This window comes from Saccharomycopsis crataegensis, assembly GCF_037102585.1.
Source record: "Saccharomycopsis crataegensis DNA, jcf7180000000072, whole genome shotgun sequence".
Classification (NCBI taxonomy): domain Eukaryota; kingdom Fungi; phylum Ascomycota; class Saccharomycetes; order Ascoideales; family Saccharomycopsidaceae; genus Saccharomycopsis; species Saccharomycopsis crataegensis.
The window spans coordinates 641,118-663,135 of record NW_027043819.1 but is presented as its reverse complement, the minus strand read 5'-3'; the positions used below and the strand labels follow the sequence as shown (position 1 = coordinate 663,135).

At 35.9% G+C, this 22,018-nt stretch overlaps 7 protein-coding genes across 7 annotated transcripts; 2 read left to right on the top strand and 5 right to left on the bottom strand. All coding sequences in view use genetic code 12, as the record gives it.

Annotated features, from left to right (window-relative positions):
* Positions 1 to 2,235: 2,235 nt before the first annotated feature.
* On the bottom strand, positions 2,236 to 4,017 carry DASC09_002850 (uncharacterized protein; the record flags this gene model as incomplete). The annotated part of the gene is made up of 1 exon (XM_064993888.1): positions 2,236 to 4,017. The coding sequence occupies one exon, from the start codon at positions 4,015 to 4,017 to the stop codon at positions 2,236 to 2,238; it is 1,782 nt and encodes a 593-aa protein (XP_064849960.1).
* A 4,836-nt stretch (positions 4,018 to 8,853) lies between these two features.
* On the bottom strand, positions 8,854 to 10,131 carry DASC09_002840 (uncharacterized protein; the record flags this gene model as incomplete). Its single annotated transcript, XM_064993887.1, has 1 exon — positions 8,854 to 10,131. The coding sequence occupies one exon, from the start codon at positions 10,129 to 10,131 to the stop codon at positions 8,854 to 8,856; it is 1,278 nt and encodes a 425-aa protein (XP_064849959.1).
* A 281-nt stretch (positions 10,132 to 10,412) lies between these two features.
* On the top strand, positions 10,413 to 12,197 carry CDC23 (anaphase promoting complex subunit CDC23; the record flags this gene model as incomplete). The annotated part of the gene is made up of 1 exon (XM_064993886.1): positions 10,413 to 12,197. One exon carries the CDS (start codon positions 10,413 to 10,415, stop codon positions 12,195 to 12,197), a length of 1,785 nt encoding a protein of 594 aa, XP_064849958.1.
* A 401-nt stretch (positions 12,198 to 12,598) lies between these two features.
* On the bottom strand, positions 12,599 to 13,236 carry DASC09_002820 (mitochondrial pyruvate carrier family protein; the record flags this gene model as incomplete). Its single annotated transcript, XM_064993885.1, has 2 exons — positions 12,599 to 12,955; positions 13,177 to 13,236. The coding sequence occupies 2 exons, from the start codon at positions 13,234 to 13,236 to the stop codon at positions 12,599 to 12,601; spliced, it is 417 nt and encodes a 138-aa protein (XP_064849957.1).
* A 702-nt stretch (positions 13,237 to 13,938) lies between these two features.
* Positions 13,939 to 15,926, top strand: DASC09_002810 (uncharacterized protein; the record flags this gene model as incomplete). Its single annotated transcript, XM_064993884.1, has 2 exons — positions 13,939 to 15,351; positions 15,477 to 15,926. The coding sequence occupies 2 exons, from the start codon at positions 13,939 to 13,941 to the stop codon at positions 15,924 to 15,926; spliced, it is 1,863 nt and encodes a 620-aa protein (XP_064849956.1).
* Positions 15,927 to 16,394: 468 nt separating this feature from the next.
* DASC09_002800 (elongation of very long chain fatty acids protein) lies at positions 16,395 to 17,447 on the bottom strand (the record flags this gene model as incomplete). Its single annotated transcript, XM_064993883.1, has 1 exon — positions 16,395 to 17,447. One exon carries the CDS (start codon positions 17,445 to 17,447, stop codon positions 16,395 to 16,397), a length of 1,053 nt encoding a protein of 350 aa, XP_064849955.1.
* Positions 17,448 to 18,839: 1,392 nt separating this feature from the next.
* On the bottom strand, positions 18,840 to 20,249 carry DASC09_002790 (uncharacterized protein; the record flags this gene model as incomplete). The annotated part of the gene is made up of 1 exon (XM_064993882.1): positions 18,840 to 20,249. One exon carries the CDS (start codon positions 20,247 to 20,249, stop codon positions 18,840 to 18,842), a length of 1,410 nt encoding a protein of 469 aa, XP_064849954.1.
* Between the last annotated feature and the right edge of the window lie 1,769 nt (positions 20,250 to 22,018).

Genomic DNA, 22,018 nt, shown 5'->3' with positions numbered 1-22,018 from the left:
CATGGCAAAAAGTGACGACAAAAGTTTCTTTGATAACTAATATCCACAATAAGAGGTGTGATTTGAAAATAAAAAAACAGGAGTACCAAACGCATGTTATTCGTAGTTCTCTAGAAATTATTAAAGCCTAGTACTGATTACAGAAGTGGTGGTTCCCACGTACATTCAGTAAGTGCAAATTGCACGGCTACTCTGTATGATGGTACATAAAAGAGCGGGTCAATCAATGCTTGTTCTTCTCTACTTTTTTTCTTTTTTTTCTCTTTTCTATTATCTATAATGTAAGTATAGTTATGTGATTATTGGCACGCTTGGGTACATTTCCGTGGCTCCATGCCAAAAGATCTTTACGCAACAACATGCAGTGAATGGCTAAGCCAGATTATTGAGCTGAAATCTTTCGCGCGATTATTACTTGGAGTGGGATAATAGTTGCCCAGAGAGACCTGGTAATCTTCTTGAATATTGTTGTAGGATTATATTCGCCATAGGTAATAAATAGCAACAGTTTAACAATAAAAGACTTTGGATATGTTTTTAAAATGAACTAGATAAAGAAGAAGAAATGTGGTTAGAAGTAATGGTGTATGACTACCTATATCCTATAAATCGGAGTGAAGCGAAGTGGTATCGTATATGCATCAAAGATTAATCAGTGGGAACGACGATGAGCATTTTCTCACAGAGATCGTCAAATATCACGAATAAAAATTTTCAATCTAATTTATTCCCTGTCGTCCAAGTTAATAATACCAGAACCTATTTATTTCCACCAAAAGAACAACAAAAAAAAAAAACAACAAGAAAAAAAAAAAAAAAAAAGAGAAGGTTTTTTTTTTTTAAAAAAAAAAGAAAAGAAAAAGAAAACAAGGAAAAACTTTTACGTTAATCATACCACAATAAAAAACTAAAACAAGTTGGACCTACACAGAGGAGCTTTTTGTAAGGATATCAGGAGAATTAATAGGAAAAAAAAAAAAAGAAAAAAGACTTTTTAGTAGATGTAATTAGGATAATTAACACCGTATAAGTTAGTATAAGATACGAAACAAAATTAGTCGATTAGATGATACGCTTAAATTTCTCCTATTTTGAATTATTATTAAACCTAATCGTCTTCACAACCAAATTTATTTCGCCAAATATTGCTTCAGGCGGTATGGAAATAATCATCGCTTCTTGGATTATAAAAAATAAAATACGGATGGTTCGTTTTTGCCTTTTATGCGTAATTCCCAGTAATGTAATTAAACCGAATCCTGGTCTGTTTCTATTTTAAACCGAAACTTGTTAATTTCAACCACCTTCTGTGCATCTTCGGATCCTGGTCAGTTTTCTCCTGATCAGCAATCATCAGCCCGGTCAACCTTTCCCCTGGCAGTAATCAATTGTACACATAGGATGAATAATATATGAGAAATGATATACAATGTATGATTAGCTACGTCCTGATATATAAAACAGGCAAGGTTACAGTAGCAACGAAAAGAAACGTCAGCTGCTACATGACGCCTATACATTAATAGGCAAATCATGTACCCGCTAAGAAAAATTTTAAGGTAAAACAGTATTTTATGATGCGGTCGCTGTTGTGCATAAAATAAGCTGCTATAATTCCGACCAATCCTGAGGTTGCTAGGCTCGTTTTTTTTGTACCTCGAAGGGATACATAATTTGGTTATTATTGATGTCACTATAGCACACACACACACACACACACAAACTCTCTCTCTCCTATAGACACTTGGGTATCCCCAACCGCCATGAAAATAAATACACTCAAATTTTATTTTATTTTTACACAAAAAATGAGAAAAAAATTATAGAGAAAAAAAAATTAACATCGACACTTATTTTTTGCTAATTAATAGATTGTAACTATTGATATTATGGAAACTATTTATGAAAATCGAATGTAGCACTCTCTCATCTAATAATCTCTGGATTCCTAAGCTTCAAACACGAGAAATTAGTTCAATCACGGTAATACACGCGAACCAATATCTTAAACCTATCAAACATTTTCTACTATTGAAATTGAAGAGTATACCCAATAAAATGTATGAAACATTACCGTTATATTATTATTAGAGCCCAGGAGGTAAAACACAAGAAAAGAAAAGAAAAGAAAAGAAATAAAAAATATGTAACAATACAATAATCTTTCGATTCAGAAGTAGACGAAAAGAAAAAGTTTAAATGCCGTTGAAAAAAAAAAAATGTCATAAAGATTCATTAATAGAGCAAGTTTAACCCGCTCAAGGATGGAAGTTTGATCTTCTGCCCAGCGTCCGGAGTGCCTTTGACGTTGTTATCACCATCCTTATCACCATTACCTTTATTGTCCCTAACATTGGAATTAGCAGCCATGATTGGAAGCCCACCAGATACTGGAGGCATCAGAGCTGGGTAACGATTATAAGGGAATGAAAGACGGCGTGGAGGTGAAGATAAATTACTACTACTGGAGTGTTGGAATGTTTGAAGTGACGGAAGCTCGGGATACTTTGATGATTCATCAATTGATCGTCTTATTCTTGGGGGAGGGTTCAAAGTAGGAATGCTATGTTGTCTATAAGCAACAGTGACGATATTGTTAGGTCTGTCACCATTGTTGTCCAGCATCATTGGTGCACTAGAAGGAGGAGCAAACAGACCTGGAGGTGGATATTTTGCAAACTGGTGGTGGTGGTGGTGGTTGTGGGGATGATGATGATGATGAGGGGGTTGGAGGAGAGGAAAGCTATTGCCATTTGTTTTCTTGTGGTGATTAAACCCATTGTTAATCACAGGAAAAGTCGATGACATTGGGGATATTCCCGGAGCTGCCGGGCTGGGATATGAACCACCGGCATTCGAACCAACGAAATATGGAAACACCGGGGATATTGGAGGAGAAGTGTTATTAGTGTTATTATTACTACTACTCAGTTGACTACCAGTAGTCATTGGTGATGGTAATGGTGAATTGCTGTGGAAAGGAACAGGAGAAATGTAATGATATTGATTATTGGTCAAAGGCCTTTTATGATTTGAATGACCTTGGAAACCTTCTGTGGCTGTTAGACTGAAACTTCTTTTTTTGTCATTGGCATTAGATAGCTTATCATTGTTATCATCATTAGAGACGTTGATAGAAGAAGAGGCAGCAGCGCCATTCGTAGGTTCAGTTCTTGATTTTCTTTGTCTGATTCTAGCACCATGCTTGTATAAGAATGTGTTCAACGGGGTTGATGGAATAGAGCCTGGAAACTTCTTCTGACTATACACTGTAAACACATCACTGAGGATCTTGTGCTTGAATTGAATTTTATAGTCTTTAAACTCATACAACTTGAATAATAATTTGAATTTTCCCAACTTGCGCACCGAAATGTCCCCAAACACAAAACAGACCGCATAGTCGTGGTTTCTTTTAGTTGCCATTTTATTCTCAGCTCTTTTTTTACCCTTATTGCCGGTTGATGTCATGCTTGAATTGCTCATTGGTAATTTGATATACATCCCACTGCTAACTTTGGATCCGCAAAGAGTATCATTGTCCAACGAAGATGATGTTTTATTTTTGGAGTCCTCGGAAGAACCTTCGGTATCAGGCTCATTGAGATCAACAATTTCCGCGGTTACAAAAAACGTCGAGTAATATGTGTCTTTTGGAAGTGGGGTTTCATTAGCTAGCAGAGCTAACACTTTCCTGGTTTCAAAATTATCTTCTGCCATATTCATGCTATCATCGACTATTGAAGGCTCAGTTCTTGGGTGATTGTCTCCCGAGTGATTGATCACCAACTTCAAAACTGGTGGCGGAAGAATCGGGCGATGTTCAGAAAGTGGAGGCAGAATTCTGTTATTATAATGTGATCTTGGGGTCACTTTAGAGTGTATTGGCTGTTGAAGAATTGATATTGAACATTCTGTCTTTGATGGGGAGCAGCTTGTGGCACCTCCAATTATGTTATTGTTAACATTACTATCACCGCCACCTAAGAGAAAAGAAATACTAGACTTCTTGGACATTATATTATTATTGGTAAACGAGGGTAAAATAAGTCGGTGTTAAGAGAAGTAGGTGAGGCTATTTCAGTGGGATACTTCTTTTGTGGGTGTTTGGGTTTTTTGTGGTAATTCTTTTTTCTTTCCTTTTTATCTTTTCCTCTATTTGTGATATGAAAAGTAAGGAGGTGGAGGGAAAGAAGGGAAAATATAAAGTAAAAGAAGAAAGGCACGATCGATCAAAAATCAAAAACCAACAATAGGAGCTAGAAAAGACAGGGATATATCTCCGGTCTTATATATTTAAAGAATCCCCTAGACATGGTTGCAACCAAAAGTAAGTTTTTTATTGCCTAAGAAGTGAGTGAGTTAATAGGTGATTTGTGAGTGTTTTTATATATATGCATGCATATATGCATGTAAGCTTAAATGCATGTATGTGTTTAACTGCGTATACATAAGCTTTGACTGGCCGTCGTGAGCGTCTCGTCCGCTGCAGCACCAGACAGAAAAGAAAAAAGAAACAAAAGCGTCTGAGAGAAGGAAAGAGAGATGCATATCAATTACATTATGGCCAAATGGGCCCACTGGCCCGCTACACTGAGTAGCGTGGCAGCGTAACTTAATCTCTGCGATTCGTGGGTCAGTTTCTTTGGCCTCACTTCACATACTCGCTGCCCTGCAAGAAAAACATAAAATAAAAAGAAGGACATCGATATGAAAATTATATGCCAAAGAATAATTTCCTGGGGGTTTAATGGGTTGTTGTTGTTGTTGTTTTTTTAAAAAAAAATCATTTTAATAGATATCTATGCATGTATTAAAAAACAAAAACAAATCATCGAATGCATTGCTTGAAACCATTGCTAGAAACTCACTTGTCTATTTTCAACGGATTTTGGTGGTCAGCGTAAATTTGAACCAATTTAATTAAGTATGCCGAAGGAGGTTGTAAGTTGCACCCAACTAGGTTAATGAGCTCCACCATGCTTGTCGACATTTTTAGACAAATACGGAGAGACAGAGAGGCAAGTTAATTTAGAAATATTAAAGTAATGAATATAATTAAAAAAAAGCGTGTACTTTTTTTTTTTTTTTTTGAAAACTCACTTGACTAAGATGCCGGGTTTTCCAGTATTGACAGTTGATGATTTTGTGGTTTCATTATTTGCCTATCCTTTTCATCTTTCTATAGCAGCAACGATGCAAGTTATTAATGAATCAGCAAAATATTCATGGATGGCTTTAGAGAACAAAATTAATAACAGAATTTTCGCTCTGTGCATTTGTAGACCTTCTCTCCTTCTATGCATAAAAAACCTCCACACAGTAGAAATTATCAGCTCATCGAATTACTATGAGAAGGTTTGGTTGCTGAAAAAAAAAAATGGTAATACAAATTCTTTTTTTTTTTTTTGCTTTTTTTGTATTCATCTTTTTTATATTATAGTGGATTGATGACTGGATCAGTTGGTATTAGTGAATCACTTTATTGTCTTTTTTGTTCATGATTTTTATATTGTGAGCTGAATGCTACTTCATCATCAGATCGGATATTAGTTAATCAGTTGATTGTCTTTTTTTATATTCATCTTTTTTCTATAATGTGGATTGAAGATTCCATCAGATCGTTTTATTCAGCCACCAATTTTTGACTTTCGTTGAGTCGCATTTATTGAAACCTTAAAAAAAAAAAAACACCTTGTACATGTTATTCTTTTCAAAATTGACCAATTTATTTTCTTTCAAAAAAAAGCCTAAAAAAATAAATAGTCGGAATAATTGAAAAATATGCTCATCTATCAAATAAATAGAATCTCTATTCAAAGCTTAATTATTGCAAGATACAAAATGTTTCCCATCATTCGTATTAATCGAAATGGAGTAATATCGGTGAATAACTTGGGAGAATGAATGGGCAGATTACTACAATGCAAGAAGATCAGCATCGTAGTTTTCTAGAAAATATTTGAAACAATTCAAAGCACTGACAGATCCTCTGTGTTGGCTTTCTTATCATCAATGTTTTTCTAGCTATACGTAAGTATAGCCACCATTTTCTTCCATGCTATTTGAAGAATTTTTTTTTTTTTTTTCTTTCTCTTTCTTTTTGGTTACTACATTAGAAATTTTTTTTAGTGGGAATTCCTTCAATGCCAATATTTTCATATTAAAAATTTCGGGTGCTAAAGATTCTCCTAAAAAAAAATGCCTTGTTTTCATTTTTGGTTTGCTTTTGCTTATAATTAGCCAGTAGTGGTAATTGCGAACTTAATTTATTAACCTGCTAATAATATACACTTGATTAAACTGTCTTTATGTAATTGCCTATTTTAAATTACATTAAGAGGCAGTATAAGTTGGCGTAAGTTTCCGTTTCCCGCAATCCTTTTGAACACTGTTTCAGTACGAGCATGTTTGTTGTCACTACATCTATTGCATAAACTTAAGATCTGGAATCATATTTTCGTTCTGTTCAATTATTCCTGATGTCTTTTTTTTCTTTTTTTTTGTTTTCGTTTTTCTTTTTCTCTGTACAAAAAAGCGTATGCGATTCGAATTGAGCAAATCGGCATCGTATCCAAAAAAGTTCAGGTATTGAAAGACGTTGTAAGACCACCATGTGGCACTTTATTTAATATAGTTTACTCTAATGAATTGAAAAGAAAAAAAAAAAATTAACATGAATTACGATTAATTATTATAGAGCCTGTGTGATGTTCTTTTTTCTTTTTCTTCTTTTTTTAATTTATTAGCTAGCTTGAATTTCTCTCGTGTTGTTGTTTGCTGTTCGTGTTAAGATGTGCACGTATTGAGCCATCAATCAGCAATAGTACCATATATTGCCAACACTCCGCCTATTCTCCACTTGCTTAACAGTGTACCCTATTATGTGTTCCGAATATATACACACTGTGTGTATCTACATAGCAAGATTCCTGAAACCTTCGCAAAGCGGTTTCCACCTCTGGTAATTGCAAATACAGTTTGATGACATGATCTTTGTAGCATGAATAATCCCAATGATACAATGTACACCAAGGGAAGGCTGCACCATTTCCCAAGAATCTCTACTCGAACTCACTTCAATAACACAACAATTTTGCTAATACATGCAATCTTTTTTTTTTCTTTACAAATTAATCATAGCAAGCCAGTGTGCGCCTTCTCCCAGAAAAACGTTGGGTATTATTGAAAACGTATGTACTACTATTCTGAGGAGAGCAATCAAATTACGCAACTATTAACAGTTTGGGGATAGCAATCTATCTTTTTTTTTTTTTATATTGGATGAAGTAACTGTTGAATTGGTTTGACAAATGGATGGCCATTGGTGGTCGGAGCAGCGGATTGTATCATACTGAACATATTGGCTTCGTATTGTGATGCTCACTAAATCCCCCAATAACGACAACTATTGCGATGAAATTATTAATTTCCCGAGGAGTTGCAATTGTATTTCATTCGTTTCTGAAGGCAGTTTTAGGATTGATGGCTATTTTGGATGGATAATTAAATATCACTCTACAAATACCGATGTACGAATAATAAATATCCATGTAATAATAATAAATACTACTTTACTAATAATAAATATAATAATAAGATTAGGCAAATTAATAAGTTATACATTGAAATTCTGTTGGAAGGTCTGATTAATTTTATATACATAATAAATAGCATTAAGTAATTATTGTCAAAAACCATTAAATACCGTTCGAAGCTTCTAGTTAGCGTTTTGCAATTGTGAGTAATTACAGATAGTGACATATTGAGAGATTTTTATTGTCAACAGAGTGACAGTAACCAAGAAGAGAGTATCTATAAATACATATTTACTTTGGTGGTTATTTAGTTACGATCTAGGTATCTTATCTATGACAAGTACCAAATTGAAACCGTATTGGAAACTCCAAATACCACCTAAAATCATGCTTGAGTAAAGATAACCAAATTATTTGATGTTGAATTGAGTAGCAAAGAACAACACAACACAACACAACACAACACAAAACAAAACAAGCAAGCAACCAAAAGAAATTGTCATGTTGGGGATCTCATGCAGATATTCACTCTAGATTACCAAGGGGGTGTTCCACAGGTTACGTTATGTTACCTGCCTGCACCGAAAAAACTCGGAGTATATATATATATATGTCTTAGATAATAAGATAACGGGGCTACATTTTCCAAACCACCGCTATATTATCGCTAGAATTTTCGTTATTTTGCCTAGTGAACTGCCAAGAATTTTTCCCTTCATTGATTCTCAGTGAGTATTATTCTCTCAAAATGATTTCTGGAATTAGTTTCACCACACAAAACTGACTACTCTGCCTAATTATTGCTCGGCCGCCCCGCCCCACGCTCACTGCTATAGTGATGGCAGATAAACTGAAATCCTAAATGCAATGCATCCGTTTGAGGAATATGAATACCAACCTTCCCTTACCAGAGAAAAATAATACAAGGATTCAGGTTGATATAATTTGATGATACTTGCGTGGAAAACACTTGGTGTTCACAAAATCAAAACACCTGTATATGCTGCAGCATATGAACAACATGAAATGTAGATCAAATAATCTAATAAACACGGCTTTGTATTGCATTTCTTTGGTGAGGAGGTTCTTGTACAGGAAATTTCCTAATATTCTATTTAATTCTAAATTTTAACGACGGGAAAAAAAAAGCTCTCTTTTACAGAAAGGCTCAATAAACAACCGAAAAAAAAATAAAAAACATAGAAATTCTACAAAATCGAATTGAGCTGCCAGTAAACTTGGCAAATAATTTTTTATTCTTTTTTTTTTTTTTTTTTTTTAATTATCATTATTTAGAAAATCTGATATTACCTACTTAACTACTCATAATTACATCACCTGTACCAATATCCGTTTTTTCCACAGAAGAGCATCTGTTTTCTTTTAGTATACTGCCAGAAACTTCTTCACTTTCTGCCTCTTTGGCTTCTCTGATTTCTTCGTTGATCGTTTTGATTGCAACCGCAACATTCTTCAAGTCAACATTCAAAAACTTCATCAAATCATTCTTTCTTGTCAACCATTTCTGGCTTTCCTTATCAAGTTTAATCTTTTCGATAGTTAATACCTCATTGATCAAGCGATTTTTGAGCTTGATCAACTTAAGATCATTAACATATTCAATGTATTTCTTGGACTTTAATAGTTTCAAATCAAGGAATTCCAAGTCGCTTTCAATAATTTCGTCCGCTGCTTTCTTTTCCTTTTCTCCTTCATCAACAGCTTCATGATCTTGTTCATCAATATCCATTTTGTTTTCCTTATTAACATCAGGTTTATTTTCCTGTTTTTTTGTTTTAGATTTAAGTCCGTTAATATCTTCAGCGGACAACTTGAAGTCTTCATATAATTTAACATCTCCAAATCTTATAGTCTCATCACTGCTCGGGTTGGGACCCACATCATTTAAATTTGGAAGAATTTTCATTCTATAATCCAAATCTGCTTGGTAAATATTAACATAATAACCAGCCAATTCTTTTTCCAAGGTCTTTTGAATTTCAGGAATGCTCTTATTCTCAAGGTCAGAGACTTTCCCTTGAACATTTTTCGAAGGATCAGGGTTATTTATGGCACAACCCAACCAATAAGTTTTCATAAAAGAGTCCCTGCTATGTTTTGTGATAGTTTTCCGAAACTTTTCATTTGCTAGTTCTTCAACAAATTTTTCATGTAATAGTGGTCGTGGCTTAGGTGGAGTGGTTGGTGTCACATCAATATCCATCTTATCCTCATCCTTCGTAGCTTCCCCACCATCTCCAACCTTTTCTGTGTCTCCATTCTTTTCTTCGTCATTTGTTGTTTCCTTCTTTTCTTTGACTTCTTCAATCACTCCGTTACTGACTATCAAATGGTCCAATATATTAAGCGATGAATTAAAGGATTCATCTAGGAGCCTAAGATTATTGTTCAAAACTTCATCAAATTTCTGGAAAAGTGCCTCGGTATCGTCGTATTTGCTCGCTGGTGATGGTTTTTGGGGGAGGACTTTAGAAGGATTGGCAGCGGGTGTTGTTGTTGAGAATGCCAACGGCTCTGATTTTGCGGCAATGCCAGTATCGGGCACGGTACTTGGTTTTTGTGGGAGATCCATTATGTTTATGTGATAAATAATATGTACACCGCCGTCTTCTAATTTGGGCTATTGGAAACTATATATTCCGTGGTAGATGTATCAAAGCCTAGATATCCCAGTTTTTTCTTCGTTGTGGTTTCCCAAGATTTCGTGATGCGTGCGCCGAGAATATCCAAAAAACAAACATAGACAAAAACAAAAACAAAGAGAAACACAAAATTGGAGACGATGATTCACAATAATTCCCACAATACCTATTCAACCAAATATCCCAGGAAGTATTTTGTTATACCAATAATATGGCTGAGGACAAGCTCATTGAATTATACCATTTCTTCCAAGAGTCAGCGGTTATTCTATCGTCGACAGGTCTCTACAAAGCTGCTAAATGGTCAGCCGAAGTTCTTAATGGGTTACCATCATTGACAAAACCTCAAACTCAAAAATTGGAAATGTTCCAGCTGCTGCTAGAGGCTAAAGACAATAAAATTTGCCAACATGAAATGCAGGAGACGAGCAAGATAATTCTCGCAAAAGCCTATTTTGACTGTAAAGAATATGATCGGGCTGTCAATTTATTGAAGAATTGCAAATGTTCCAGGGCGATATTCATCAAGTTATATTCAATGTATATTAGTTGTGAAAAGAAGATTCAGGAGGAATTCCATGAGATTTTGGGAGAAAAACATTTGAGTTATGAGAATAAGAATGTCTCTATGATTCTTAGAGAAATTGAGCAGTTTTTCAACACACTAGACTCAGCAGAAGAGGCCAGTTACTTGGAACAAATAAATTATTCACTATTATATTATTTGGCAGGAATGATATATTTGAGACAGAAAGACTATAAAATGGCTCAACAAAATTTTTTCGAATCTTTGAAGCTATATCAATATAATTGGGAATGCTGGAATGATCTATTATCAAGTTGTACCTCCTTTGATGAAGCAGTAAATGTCTTGAATAGTATAACGGCGTTTGGTATTGGTGATTCCAAGTTGACGAAAAAAGACGATAGACACGGGAAAAGCTCTTTGCTGGGTAGTAAGCATGAGTACAATGACGCATCTGAGGCAATTTATGATGATATTATGATGAAAATATTTACTATTGTCATTTATCAAGAATTTTATCAACAGAATACAGGGTTATATCAACTGCTAGACAAACTTATAGAAATGGTACCGGGGTTTGTTTTTTTGAAAACTCAGAAGGCTTTGATTTCGTATCAAGCCTTGAATTATCCATTGGCAGAATCACTTTTTGACGAGATTTTAATAATTGATCCTTACAATTTGGATCACATGGACACATACTCAAATATTCTCTATGTCATGGAAAACAAGGCTAAACTATCTTTTCTTGCACAATTTGCCAATTCAATCGACAAATTTCGTCCCGAAACCTGTTGTATTATTGCCAATTTTTATTCGTTGAAGTTCGAGCACGAAAAGGCAATTATGTATTACAAGAGGGCCTTGAATTTGAATAAGAATTGTTTGAGTGCCTGGACTTTGATGGGGCATGAGTTTGTTGAATTGAAGAATTCTCATGCGGCGATCGAAAGTTATAGAAGGGCAGTTGATATTAATCAGAAGGATTTTAGAGCTTGGTACGGTTTAGGCCAGGCTTATGAGGTACTCGATATGTATCTATATTCATTATATTATTATCAACGAGCTTGTGAATTGAAGCCTTTGGATAAACGAATGTGGACGGCTGTGGGTAATTGTTATGAAAAGTTGGGTAAATATAAGGAAAGTATTAAATCTTATAAGAAGATTTTAAATATCAATGTTAGTGATGACGACGTAACTTTTGTGTTATTCAAATTGGGGAAATTGTATGAAATGGTTCAAGATACGGAAAATGCCGAAATTTATATGAAATTGTGTTTTAATGAGGAAGAAGCCACGGGAATCATGACCGAAGAAACCAATAAATCGAGATTATGGTTAGCTAGAAGAGAATTGGGGAAAGGCAATTACAAAGCAGCTTATGATTATGCCAGTGAATTCAATTCAGGGACCAGCCAAGAGATTGAAGAAGCCCGAGCTATCATCAGGGAATGTCGAAAAAGGTAAATTAAATGTCTACATTGCAAACATATTTGTATGAATATATAATATGACTATATAATGACAGTGTTTAGCAATAAGTATACTGCAAATATTGATAGCTCATTAGGCAAAAAGAAACCGAATAATAATAATAATAGAAAAAAAAAAAAAGCTCAGAACATCATTTGTAAAAATTAATTTGACGAGAATGAAGGTGGAATGCTGATTTAATTTTCAGATTTTAAATGGAAACGACAAGTGTAATCTCTATCACTGAATAACATAAAACGTAAAATGATGATGAATAAATTTGGAAAATACACACATGAAGTTAAGGTAAAGCAAGAGAGGCAGGGCAGGGGGGGAACGATGCTTTGATGGTAATAGAATAAAAAATAAATAAATAATGATTTGATCTAGCAAAATTATTTCTTCAAGTTTTCCACGATTTTTTCATCTTTAACAAGATCAGTTACCTTAGCTGGGGTTGTTGCTTCTGGCTTCTTAGCACCATTGAAGATATAATCAATAACTTGTGGCATGGAATCACCTTCTGCCAATCTGTAGTTGACCACACGGGTTAATTGGTACCCGGCAACCCCACCCAAGAAGAAGTTAACGGAGGCCAAAAGCATGTTCTTTGGCTTGATGATCAAAGACCATCTTGTCCATATACAACCAGTGGCAAACAAGGCTATTTGTTGGGTACCTGATAAACTTTCCGCAGGACGGGAAATATCACTAATACCGGCGATGACCAATGACCATTTCAAGACTGGAGCCTAAAAAAATATGACGGGTTAGTATATATATATTACGAGTAAGGAAAATCTATATGAACAACAGCGAGAGAAAGAGAGAGTGTGTGAGAGAGAAACAGGCCAATATTATATAAAGCAACAAAATATGAAGTGATGGTAAATATTATCATCTCTGGTACGATTTTATATCCTATTGATTACTGTTTGCTGCCCCCTTCATCTCGTATTTTCCTCAAACTTACCCAAAAGTGAACGGTTCTTGGACCGGTTTCTGAATTAAGGAATCTTGCAAAGGCGGACATTTTCTATTATTATTATTATTAATTTTATTGATATTGTATTTGGGTTGTAGTGTATTACTTTTGGTAAGGAGCCCCTTGATGATGATGAAGTTTTTTTGGTCTAAGTTGATGTTCCTTTTTTTTTTTTTTAAGTTTTCTGATTTTTTTTTTTCCCTTTGTGAGATTTCCCTATTGCACTATGGAGAGCGTGTTGTGGGTGGGAAGTGTGGGGCTCAAAAAAAAAAAAAGTAAGTGCACCATCTGGTGATGGGTGGTGGCAGCGGTGGGTGGGGGAGGTGTTGACGGGGTGCGAGTAGCAGCAACGAACTGACTAAGCGTTACGGCCATTGATTACGTGAGACTGTCACGTTACGTCTTTATGTAGCTATATGCTCTGCCATGTATGTATCTTAAGAAATTGAGTTGCGGAGCCCCGTTCAGCATCACTTATTTTTTTTTCATTTTCTTTAAATTCAAATGATGATAGAAAATTTTATCTAGCATTCTGTGGAAGCAGTAATACACAACCACAAAGGCCGGTTTGGGGAGGATATAATAGGTAATATCAATATCCATTGTTAGAGTTTCTGCTCCAGCTCTCCTTTTTTTTTTTTTTTTTCTTTTCTCTTAGCCTATTTATTTTCTATTATTATTGATTCATTTTCCTTTGCATTTTTCTTTTTTTTTTTTTTTTTCTTGGTATTATTGTTTGTGTTCAAATCAATGGAAACATCACAGATCTCAATGGATAGGCAAGGATATGTTACTGGATACAATCTCACGCTCAAGAATAGTTGTGTGGGATTGTCAACAGGTATTGATGATGTTACAGATCCCGAAATTCGATCGAATATTAATCCTGCCAATTATCAGATCAAGCAAACCTTGATCAACGGGGTGTACATCAAAGATGATAAGAGTGTGACGGAAGCGATATCTGATTTGGTGAGTTTAGGGTTTACATTCAATGATATTGTCGAGCGTAGTGGAGTGAGCGTACCGTACTTGATAAAATGTTTTGAATATTTGAAATTGCCAATGATGATTCCAAAGCCAATACCATCACCACCAGCACCAACAACAACAACAACAACAACAACAACAACAACAACAGTGATAGAAACGACGCGAAAGAGAACAGCAGATGAGTTTTCAGGCGATAATGAAGCTATTTTTGTTAAAGGACCCGGAATGAAGATGGAGGAAGATGGGTTGTTTGAACATGCCCAGCATGATGATGATGATGATGATCATCATCATCACAAGCGGAAAATGATCTCTGGAAGTTTGGGATCAAAAGTATGGTTGTCACAGTTGGTGTTGGAAGAATCATCGTCGGAAGATGAAAATGATACGGATGGTATGGGAAAGAATGTGTTATTTATGAAAAGAGAAAACTCATTGAAAGATAAGGATGTTCATGAAACCTTAAAGAACAATACAAAGAAAATTGAGGAGTTGAAAAGAAAGATTCAAGAACATAAAGAAAAACAAAGATTGCAACAGCAACAACAACAAGACAAGGTAAAAGAAAAAGAAGACAATGAAAGTTTGGCAAAACAAAGTACCAAGATATCCATCAAAGATATCAATGAAAGTATAATAACTAAACAAGCTTTTGTGCAACGAATAGAGGGAATGGCCAAAGATTGCTATTCAAGAATCCAACTGCATGATGATGAAATTAAAAAATTGAAAGATCGACTAGAAACTTGCCAGAAAGCACTTGATAAGGATAAAAAGGCGTTTTCATTTTATAATAAAAAGATTACTGACATGAAAACAGATATTAAGGATCTTAATGATGAGAAAATAAAGAGGGAGAAACTACTATTAATTGAGCAGAATGTGAATATAGAACAACATACACCACCAGTCATGGAACACCAACTAATTGGAGTGGAGAAAAATGTGGAAAATCGTATAAAGACAGATGATCAATTATTGATTGCAAAAAATACCCCGGCTGCGGGTATGGTGGTGAATAAAGTGGTTCCTAACGATAATGTAATTGAGTTGCCTGTGGAAAAAGATAGTGAACTTGTTGGAACATCAGAGATCAGTAGTATATCTAATGGATCACGAGTTGAAATTCCTGATCCACTGATTGTTTCAGCTGAGGGTGATAGAGAGGATGTATGTTTAGTATCAACTTTGCAGGTTTGTTAACAATTTTGATCAATGCTTTTTTAGCTCAGTTTTTTTTTTTTATTTTTTATCATTTTTCTTTTTCAGTTTCTAACCATTTATTAACTTTCTAGGCAACGAACTTGGGTAAGAAGGAGAAGAGCTTATTTTCTCCTTTCAAGTCTTCATTAACGGCATTCAAATCTTATAGGTTCAGTCCGTCATTTAAAAGTGACGCAATTACCTCTGCCACCTGGAGTAACAAAATTGATTATTCCAAAGCTTTTTGTCCTAGCGAGACGGCAGGTGGACGTTGCAATGATAGTGAGTGCACATACCAGCATTTCAATAGTATTCTGGTTTCAGAATTAGATATCATTCAAGAGATTGCGAAATGTTTTCCTGATGAAAGTAAGGAAGCACAAAATGCTTATAAAAAAGAGTTGAAGAATTATTTGATATCTACTAACAAGGGAAATGGTGATAATGTGAGTCTTTTGAAATCAATTATTGAATTTCGAAATGGCAAGATGTCAAAAGATTCATTTTTAGATTGGTTACAATTTAATAAGTTGTCCAAATAAAGTGAAACGAAAAGAAAGAGAAGGAAATGAGTCTCATTTTCTTTATTCGTTTCATGAATAAATGAAATTGTATTATATGTTTCATTTTTTTTTTGTTTTATAGATGAGCGAAGTAAATACTATATACGTATTAACACTACTCAACATGCATTTGAAGAAAAGTCAATGATTGTTTAATCATTGATTTGACTTTAAGATTTTCTAATTTTTTAAACGGTGCCATGTAAATAGAAAAAAAGAAAAGAAAAGAAAAGACTAATTTGATCATTTATACAGAGTAATCATTTACACAAGGTAATCATTTACACAAGGTAATCATTTACACAAATTGTTTATTTATTCTTTTTAAAAAGTTAATCTAGTATGAATGTTAATTAATGTTTCTTTTCTTTTCATGAATACTCATGATAATTAATCTATGGGTTGTTGTTTTTTTTTTTTGTTTTTTTTTTTTTTCAATCATCATTATTATTTAGTTTTAGTTTTAGAACTGGCCAAACGACGAGCGTAATTGTCGACCCAGAACGCCATGAACAAGATAGTCAATGGGAACAAAAACCCGACATTGACATACAATGCAAAGAAATGGTTCCCGTCCTTGATACAAGGTTGGAAAGTCTTTGTGGAATATTGATAATATTGGATAAACAAGTGGACGGTGGCCAAGCTTCCCCCCACAATAAATTGGATGATTTGCATAGTAGTCAATGATTGTTTGAGGATTCTAGGCACTCTGATGTGGAGGGTACTCAAAGTATAATAAAAGTACATGATTGAGTGGACAAACGAGTTGAAGACAACAAAGATCCAAATTGGAGGAGCTCTGTAACGAGACCCGGCCCACATCGAGAGCATGGCACCGGAGTGATGATAACTTTGCAACAACAAGGAAGGACGGCCTTTCAAAAGAATGATGACGGTGTCAAAAACTTCGTAAAACTTGGACAAATAGAACCAGTACGCATAGAATGAAAGCCCCCGTTCCAAGGTAGGGTTGAAGATCCCATCATCCACGTCACAAATGGCGTTCCAAACAAAGTGTTTGTAGGTGGTGAAGTCGTTGGCGGTATCGATGGAAGAGGAAAAAAGTTGGGCGTAGTCGTGACTGCTGTGCTTGATAAGGGACACTGCACCATAACAAGTCCATATTGAAAACACGCAAAGCCCGAGGTTGTGTAAGATCACCAAGAGTTTGAAGACCTTGGTAGTGGCGATTTTCACAGGCACTGGCGGGAGGCTTTTCAAAGAGTGGGCATCGTTGATATCGTACTTGATCCCTTTAGCATCGGCCTGTTTCATTTGTTTTTTACGGATCAAACTATTGAAGAAATGGACCGAGGTGAAGTAGATGAAGGCGATGGTCAATGGAACTTCAGCGCGGAAACTACCTTCATAGAGCCATTTGAGAGTTTCATTGGTCGATGTGAATGGAGGAGGAGGAAGAGGTTGTGTTAAGTCAGGCACAAGCTTCAAGACATCAGCCGCAGGAGTTGCGAACCTGGCGAAATGTGAAAGGTCCATGATAGATAATTCCACTGAAAAAAAAAAAGAAAGAAAGTAGGGTATGATTATATCAAGTCAACGAGTGGATCAATAGTTATATATAGACTATCGATGTGATGTGACGGGTCCCTTGACAAGAAAATAGACGTATGTATAATATAAATCTACGATTATCCAACAAAAAAGGTTATCAAAAAAAAAACACAACAAAAAATGTGAAAAAAATTGGTGTTGCCACGACGATCAGTGTAAATCGGATGGAAACATGGTGTCAATCAAGGACTACCTGTCCTATCTGGATGGCATGTTACTGCCAGGATGATTAGCAGTCCACTACTGTGACAGTTGTTACCACTACTACTACTGTCTTATTCCACCGTAACATATACTATTATTGTACTGGAGACTCTATTGTCTATTCACCGCTTGGTGCAGGGTAAGAGCTACCCGGAACTATAGCCTGATGCTCAACAAAAACCCTAAGTTCAGCCATCTTTTTAAGCCAGTAAACTAATTGTCCAAGGAGAAGTCGAGATGGGAAAAGGAGTCAGACATAACGGAGTCAGAGTTAAAGCAGTTAGACGATGGAAAGAAAAAAAAAAAAGGGGCAGAAGTAAACGACATTACATTGGACGTGGCGATGTAGTTAGTTAGTTTTATATTCTGTTCTATTCCCTTTCCTAGTAATAACTACAGTGCCATTTGGGGGGCTTTAGTAAGCAATTATTTACGAACAGTGATTCGAGGGGTGGCTGCCAGTACAGTGAGTAAGTAGTATAATGTAGTGCAGTAGATGATGTCTCGACCAACCATGACGATATAGTATAAGCTCTACATTCCGACCCACCTGTCATCCAGTTTTTCCGACGGAATATTTTTGTGTGGTAAACCTTTTTTTTTCTTGCCATGTTTAAACAATAGCCTTTTAAGTTTAGTGAAAATTTTTTTTCCCTCAGTGCCTCACTTCCCCAGCTCCTCCATTAATTGGTGTAGAGTTTATTGGTGTCACTGTAGTTCCTTCCTTCCGTCTTTCTTACAATTAATTAACTTTTGGAAGGTTGAAAAGAGAAAAAAAAATGAGCAATTATTAACGGTTAAAGTATGCAAAATTGTAATAACGAGTAGCAAAATAATAAATTAAAACAAAATATCAAATGACCTTTTAAAAAGCAAAAAATTAGATAAAATGCAATATGATTAAAATATGAGAAACAAAAAATAACAAAGTAGTAAGTAATTAATTGTAACTCCGCAAGAATTGAAATGGGGTGAGGAGGAAAAGGTGCCATAAAAAAAAACGAATAGTAAAACTACCGATCAACAGTAATTCTTCGTTGTTCCCCCTTTTTTTTTGGTTTGTTGGATATATTATAAAAGCGTGAGCAGCAATTGAGGGAGGGGATCATCTTCTTAACTGGAGTGACTTTTGTCAACCCATCTAGGGTTGGCATACCCTTTGACAGTAAACTGAACATTACTGTTTTTCATCACTCCATGGGCCTTCAATGTGACCAAAGGTCTCTTTCTGGCATTGATGGCGTTGCTATCAAATTTCATCCACGGGGTAATGTCATCGTGTTTCAGGCCAAAGTTGTTGATCAAAGAAGTGTCATCATCTTGACGGCCAGCGACATCAATGTATTCGACATTCTTGAGGCTGCTTTCGATTGGCAAATCTTCGCGAGGTTGGAGCTTTATTTGTTTGAAAAGCTTGAGCTTAGCGGCTTCACCTAAGGCAAAGTATTCTTTCGAGGTACAGTAATTATCCTCTTCTTCTTCTTCATCATCACTATCCTCATCGTCGTCATCGTAGAAATGATACATTGAATGGTTCGAACTCTCTTCTTCCGATTTGAAGATGTTTGGAATCAAACGTTTCAGTTGGGCAGTTTTTTCAATCGCGTATAATTTCAAAAACAAGGGACTTGATCTTATAGAACGACAGTTGTTGAATGGATAGCCCACGGCTTCTTCGGAATTGATATTAGATGGCATCGAGTCAACGAGATCCCAGTTATTGGCCAAAGGAATTGTTTGGATATTGAAAGTTTTAAGCGGGACAATTTCGCATTGTTCGACATTGGCCGGTTTCGATTGGAATAAGGTTGGTTGCGCCCCACTTTGTGAGGAGCTGTAGTTGGACATAAATGAATAGTAACGGACTGGAGGAATGACCATGGTATTTTGGTTAGCGCTGTTGGAAGACTGGGCGAATTTTTTGAACGACTTGATAAAGTTGGTTGTTAAATCGTTCAACCCTAAACCAAGAGACGAGGAGTTCTTCTCTTGATCATCCTTTGATTTTTTGGTGATAAAAAATCCATCATCTTCAGAAATGATATCATCGTTATCGCTGTCGTTGAAAGACAAAGGATGGCCGTCCTCATTTGAGCCAAGGGAGGTCACGGAGCTGAGGCATGATTTGGAGATAGACGGATTAGAAAATGGTAAGCTGGAGCAATCGTCAAAAGTGGTGGTAAATTCAGAAAAAGTTGATTCTGGAGACGAAGATAATGGGGAGTCAGATGAACAATCAGCAGTACTGTATTTGTAGAAGTTGGTGGTGTTGTTATTATTGCTGTTGGTAGTGGTCACGGTGAAGCTGTTTCTTTTTGCCATAAGCACGGTGGCCAATGCATCTGTACAAACTGGGTGCTGCTGACGAAGCGCCTCATCAAACAGGCTGACCCGTTGCTTCTGGGGAGAGCAGGATGAGGACGATATCGATGATAATGGGTTGTCAAGGACATCTCTTGAGCGGAAAAGTATATGAGGAGGTATTTTAATCATTGTTGACTGGAGTATCTCATTGGTATTCATGGTATTGAGAGATTAGATAGTAGTGTTAGTAGTATTAGCAGTAGTGTGTGGCGGTGATAGGGATAGTGATAGTGATAATTGTATCATTAGTCTGTGAATGAAATGGTTATGGAGGATGTGTTGAACAAGAAAATAATAAAGTTGGATGGATGGATGGATTGATTTTTTTTTTTTTTTGATTGGTTTGGCCAAGAAAGAACGAGGTCATGATGGATATATATATATATATATATATATCTAAATGGATGTAACAGTGATGATAATTACAAGGCCTATTTCCTCAGTGCCATCCCTATGCACGACGCTGCAACCGTTACTTTTTTTCTTTCTTTTTTTCTTTTTTGTCGAGATATGTGATACCCCCGGAACACTGGTATTCCGGCCGGAGTCTCGGCCGCTCCACGCGAGACACATAAAAAAAAAAAAACAGCCGCAAAAAATTCCCATCGCAATTTTCTACTAAACAAAAAACAAAAAACAAAAAAAAAAATTGAGCGGTGATTCTCAGTGTTACTGTAATGGGAGAGGAGCCACACACACACACACACACACACACACACACAGAGAGAAAGAGAGAGAAAAAAAAAATAAAACAGAAACTCGTAATTGCCAATTACCAGCATCCCAATGTTATGAACCCAAGTCAATCTTTAAATATACATATATATATATATATATATATTAGGATCTATCTAGATATATGGATTAGTAGATTACAATTAATTAATGGGCCGCACCTGCCCATCCTCATTCACGATCATATTTGATATCCACCACTCACTGAAAAAAAGCCTCTCCTTCCCATTAGACTGATTGCCCTTCCATCAGATCTCTCACTGCTTGTACGCACCGCCAAAACTACCGGCAGCTGCTGCTGGGAGTTCCGACTGCTCGGCCGTTGGATCAATCATCGCCGTGAGGTACGGCCGGATGCACTGCACGCGCGCGCGCAAACAAACAGAAAAACACCAGTAGTTTGGTTCTTATTCATTCACTGGGAACGCCAAAATGATGAAGCATTAAAAATCGGTTTTAGGGGAAGCTGATATCCTTCTCAGCCATTGCCGCTTGCTAATTGCCAACACGTTCTGCTAGTTTACCTTTTGTACTGTATCTTGCGGTGTCGTCGATTTCAATTATTAAATACCCAAATTCTTTATCTACAGAATGCCACTCTAGTTATGCTATGTCCATAGATCGCCTCGGTCTGTACCGCTTTTGTGGGAGCAGCGCACCGCGGCGATAAAAAGCCGCCACTTGATAACCGCCAGATCACGAGCCAATTAAAACTCCCCAGATAGATTATTATTAATGAAACCCCAAACACGCCCACATCGTTCGAATAAGCCTATCGGTATATTTATTTGTTTTTGACTTGGATAACTTTTTTTTTATTAGTTGTGGGTATATTACTATTATTTTTTTTTGGATCCTGCTGCAATGTTACAGTAGTTTGGTTTCACGAGTCTCTCCGTTAGCGTGTAACGGTCTTAGTATCAGGTGTATCTAGCATTGATGAAACAAACTAATCTCTTAATAAATGTACCCAGCTTACTGCAGTTACCTTAATTATTACTAGACTTTATTTCAATAAACGTCTATACTCCTCACCATTTTTTATTTCATTTTTTGTTTTGTTTTGCCTCTCCTTGATATATTTCCTATACGCATATATATGTCTTAGATATCGTTGATCTCCAGATTGCAAAACAAAAATCGCGCTCCGGTAGAATAAAAGTGTATCCAAATGGTATAAAATATCTTGTGTC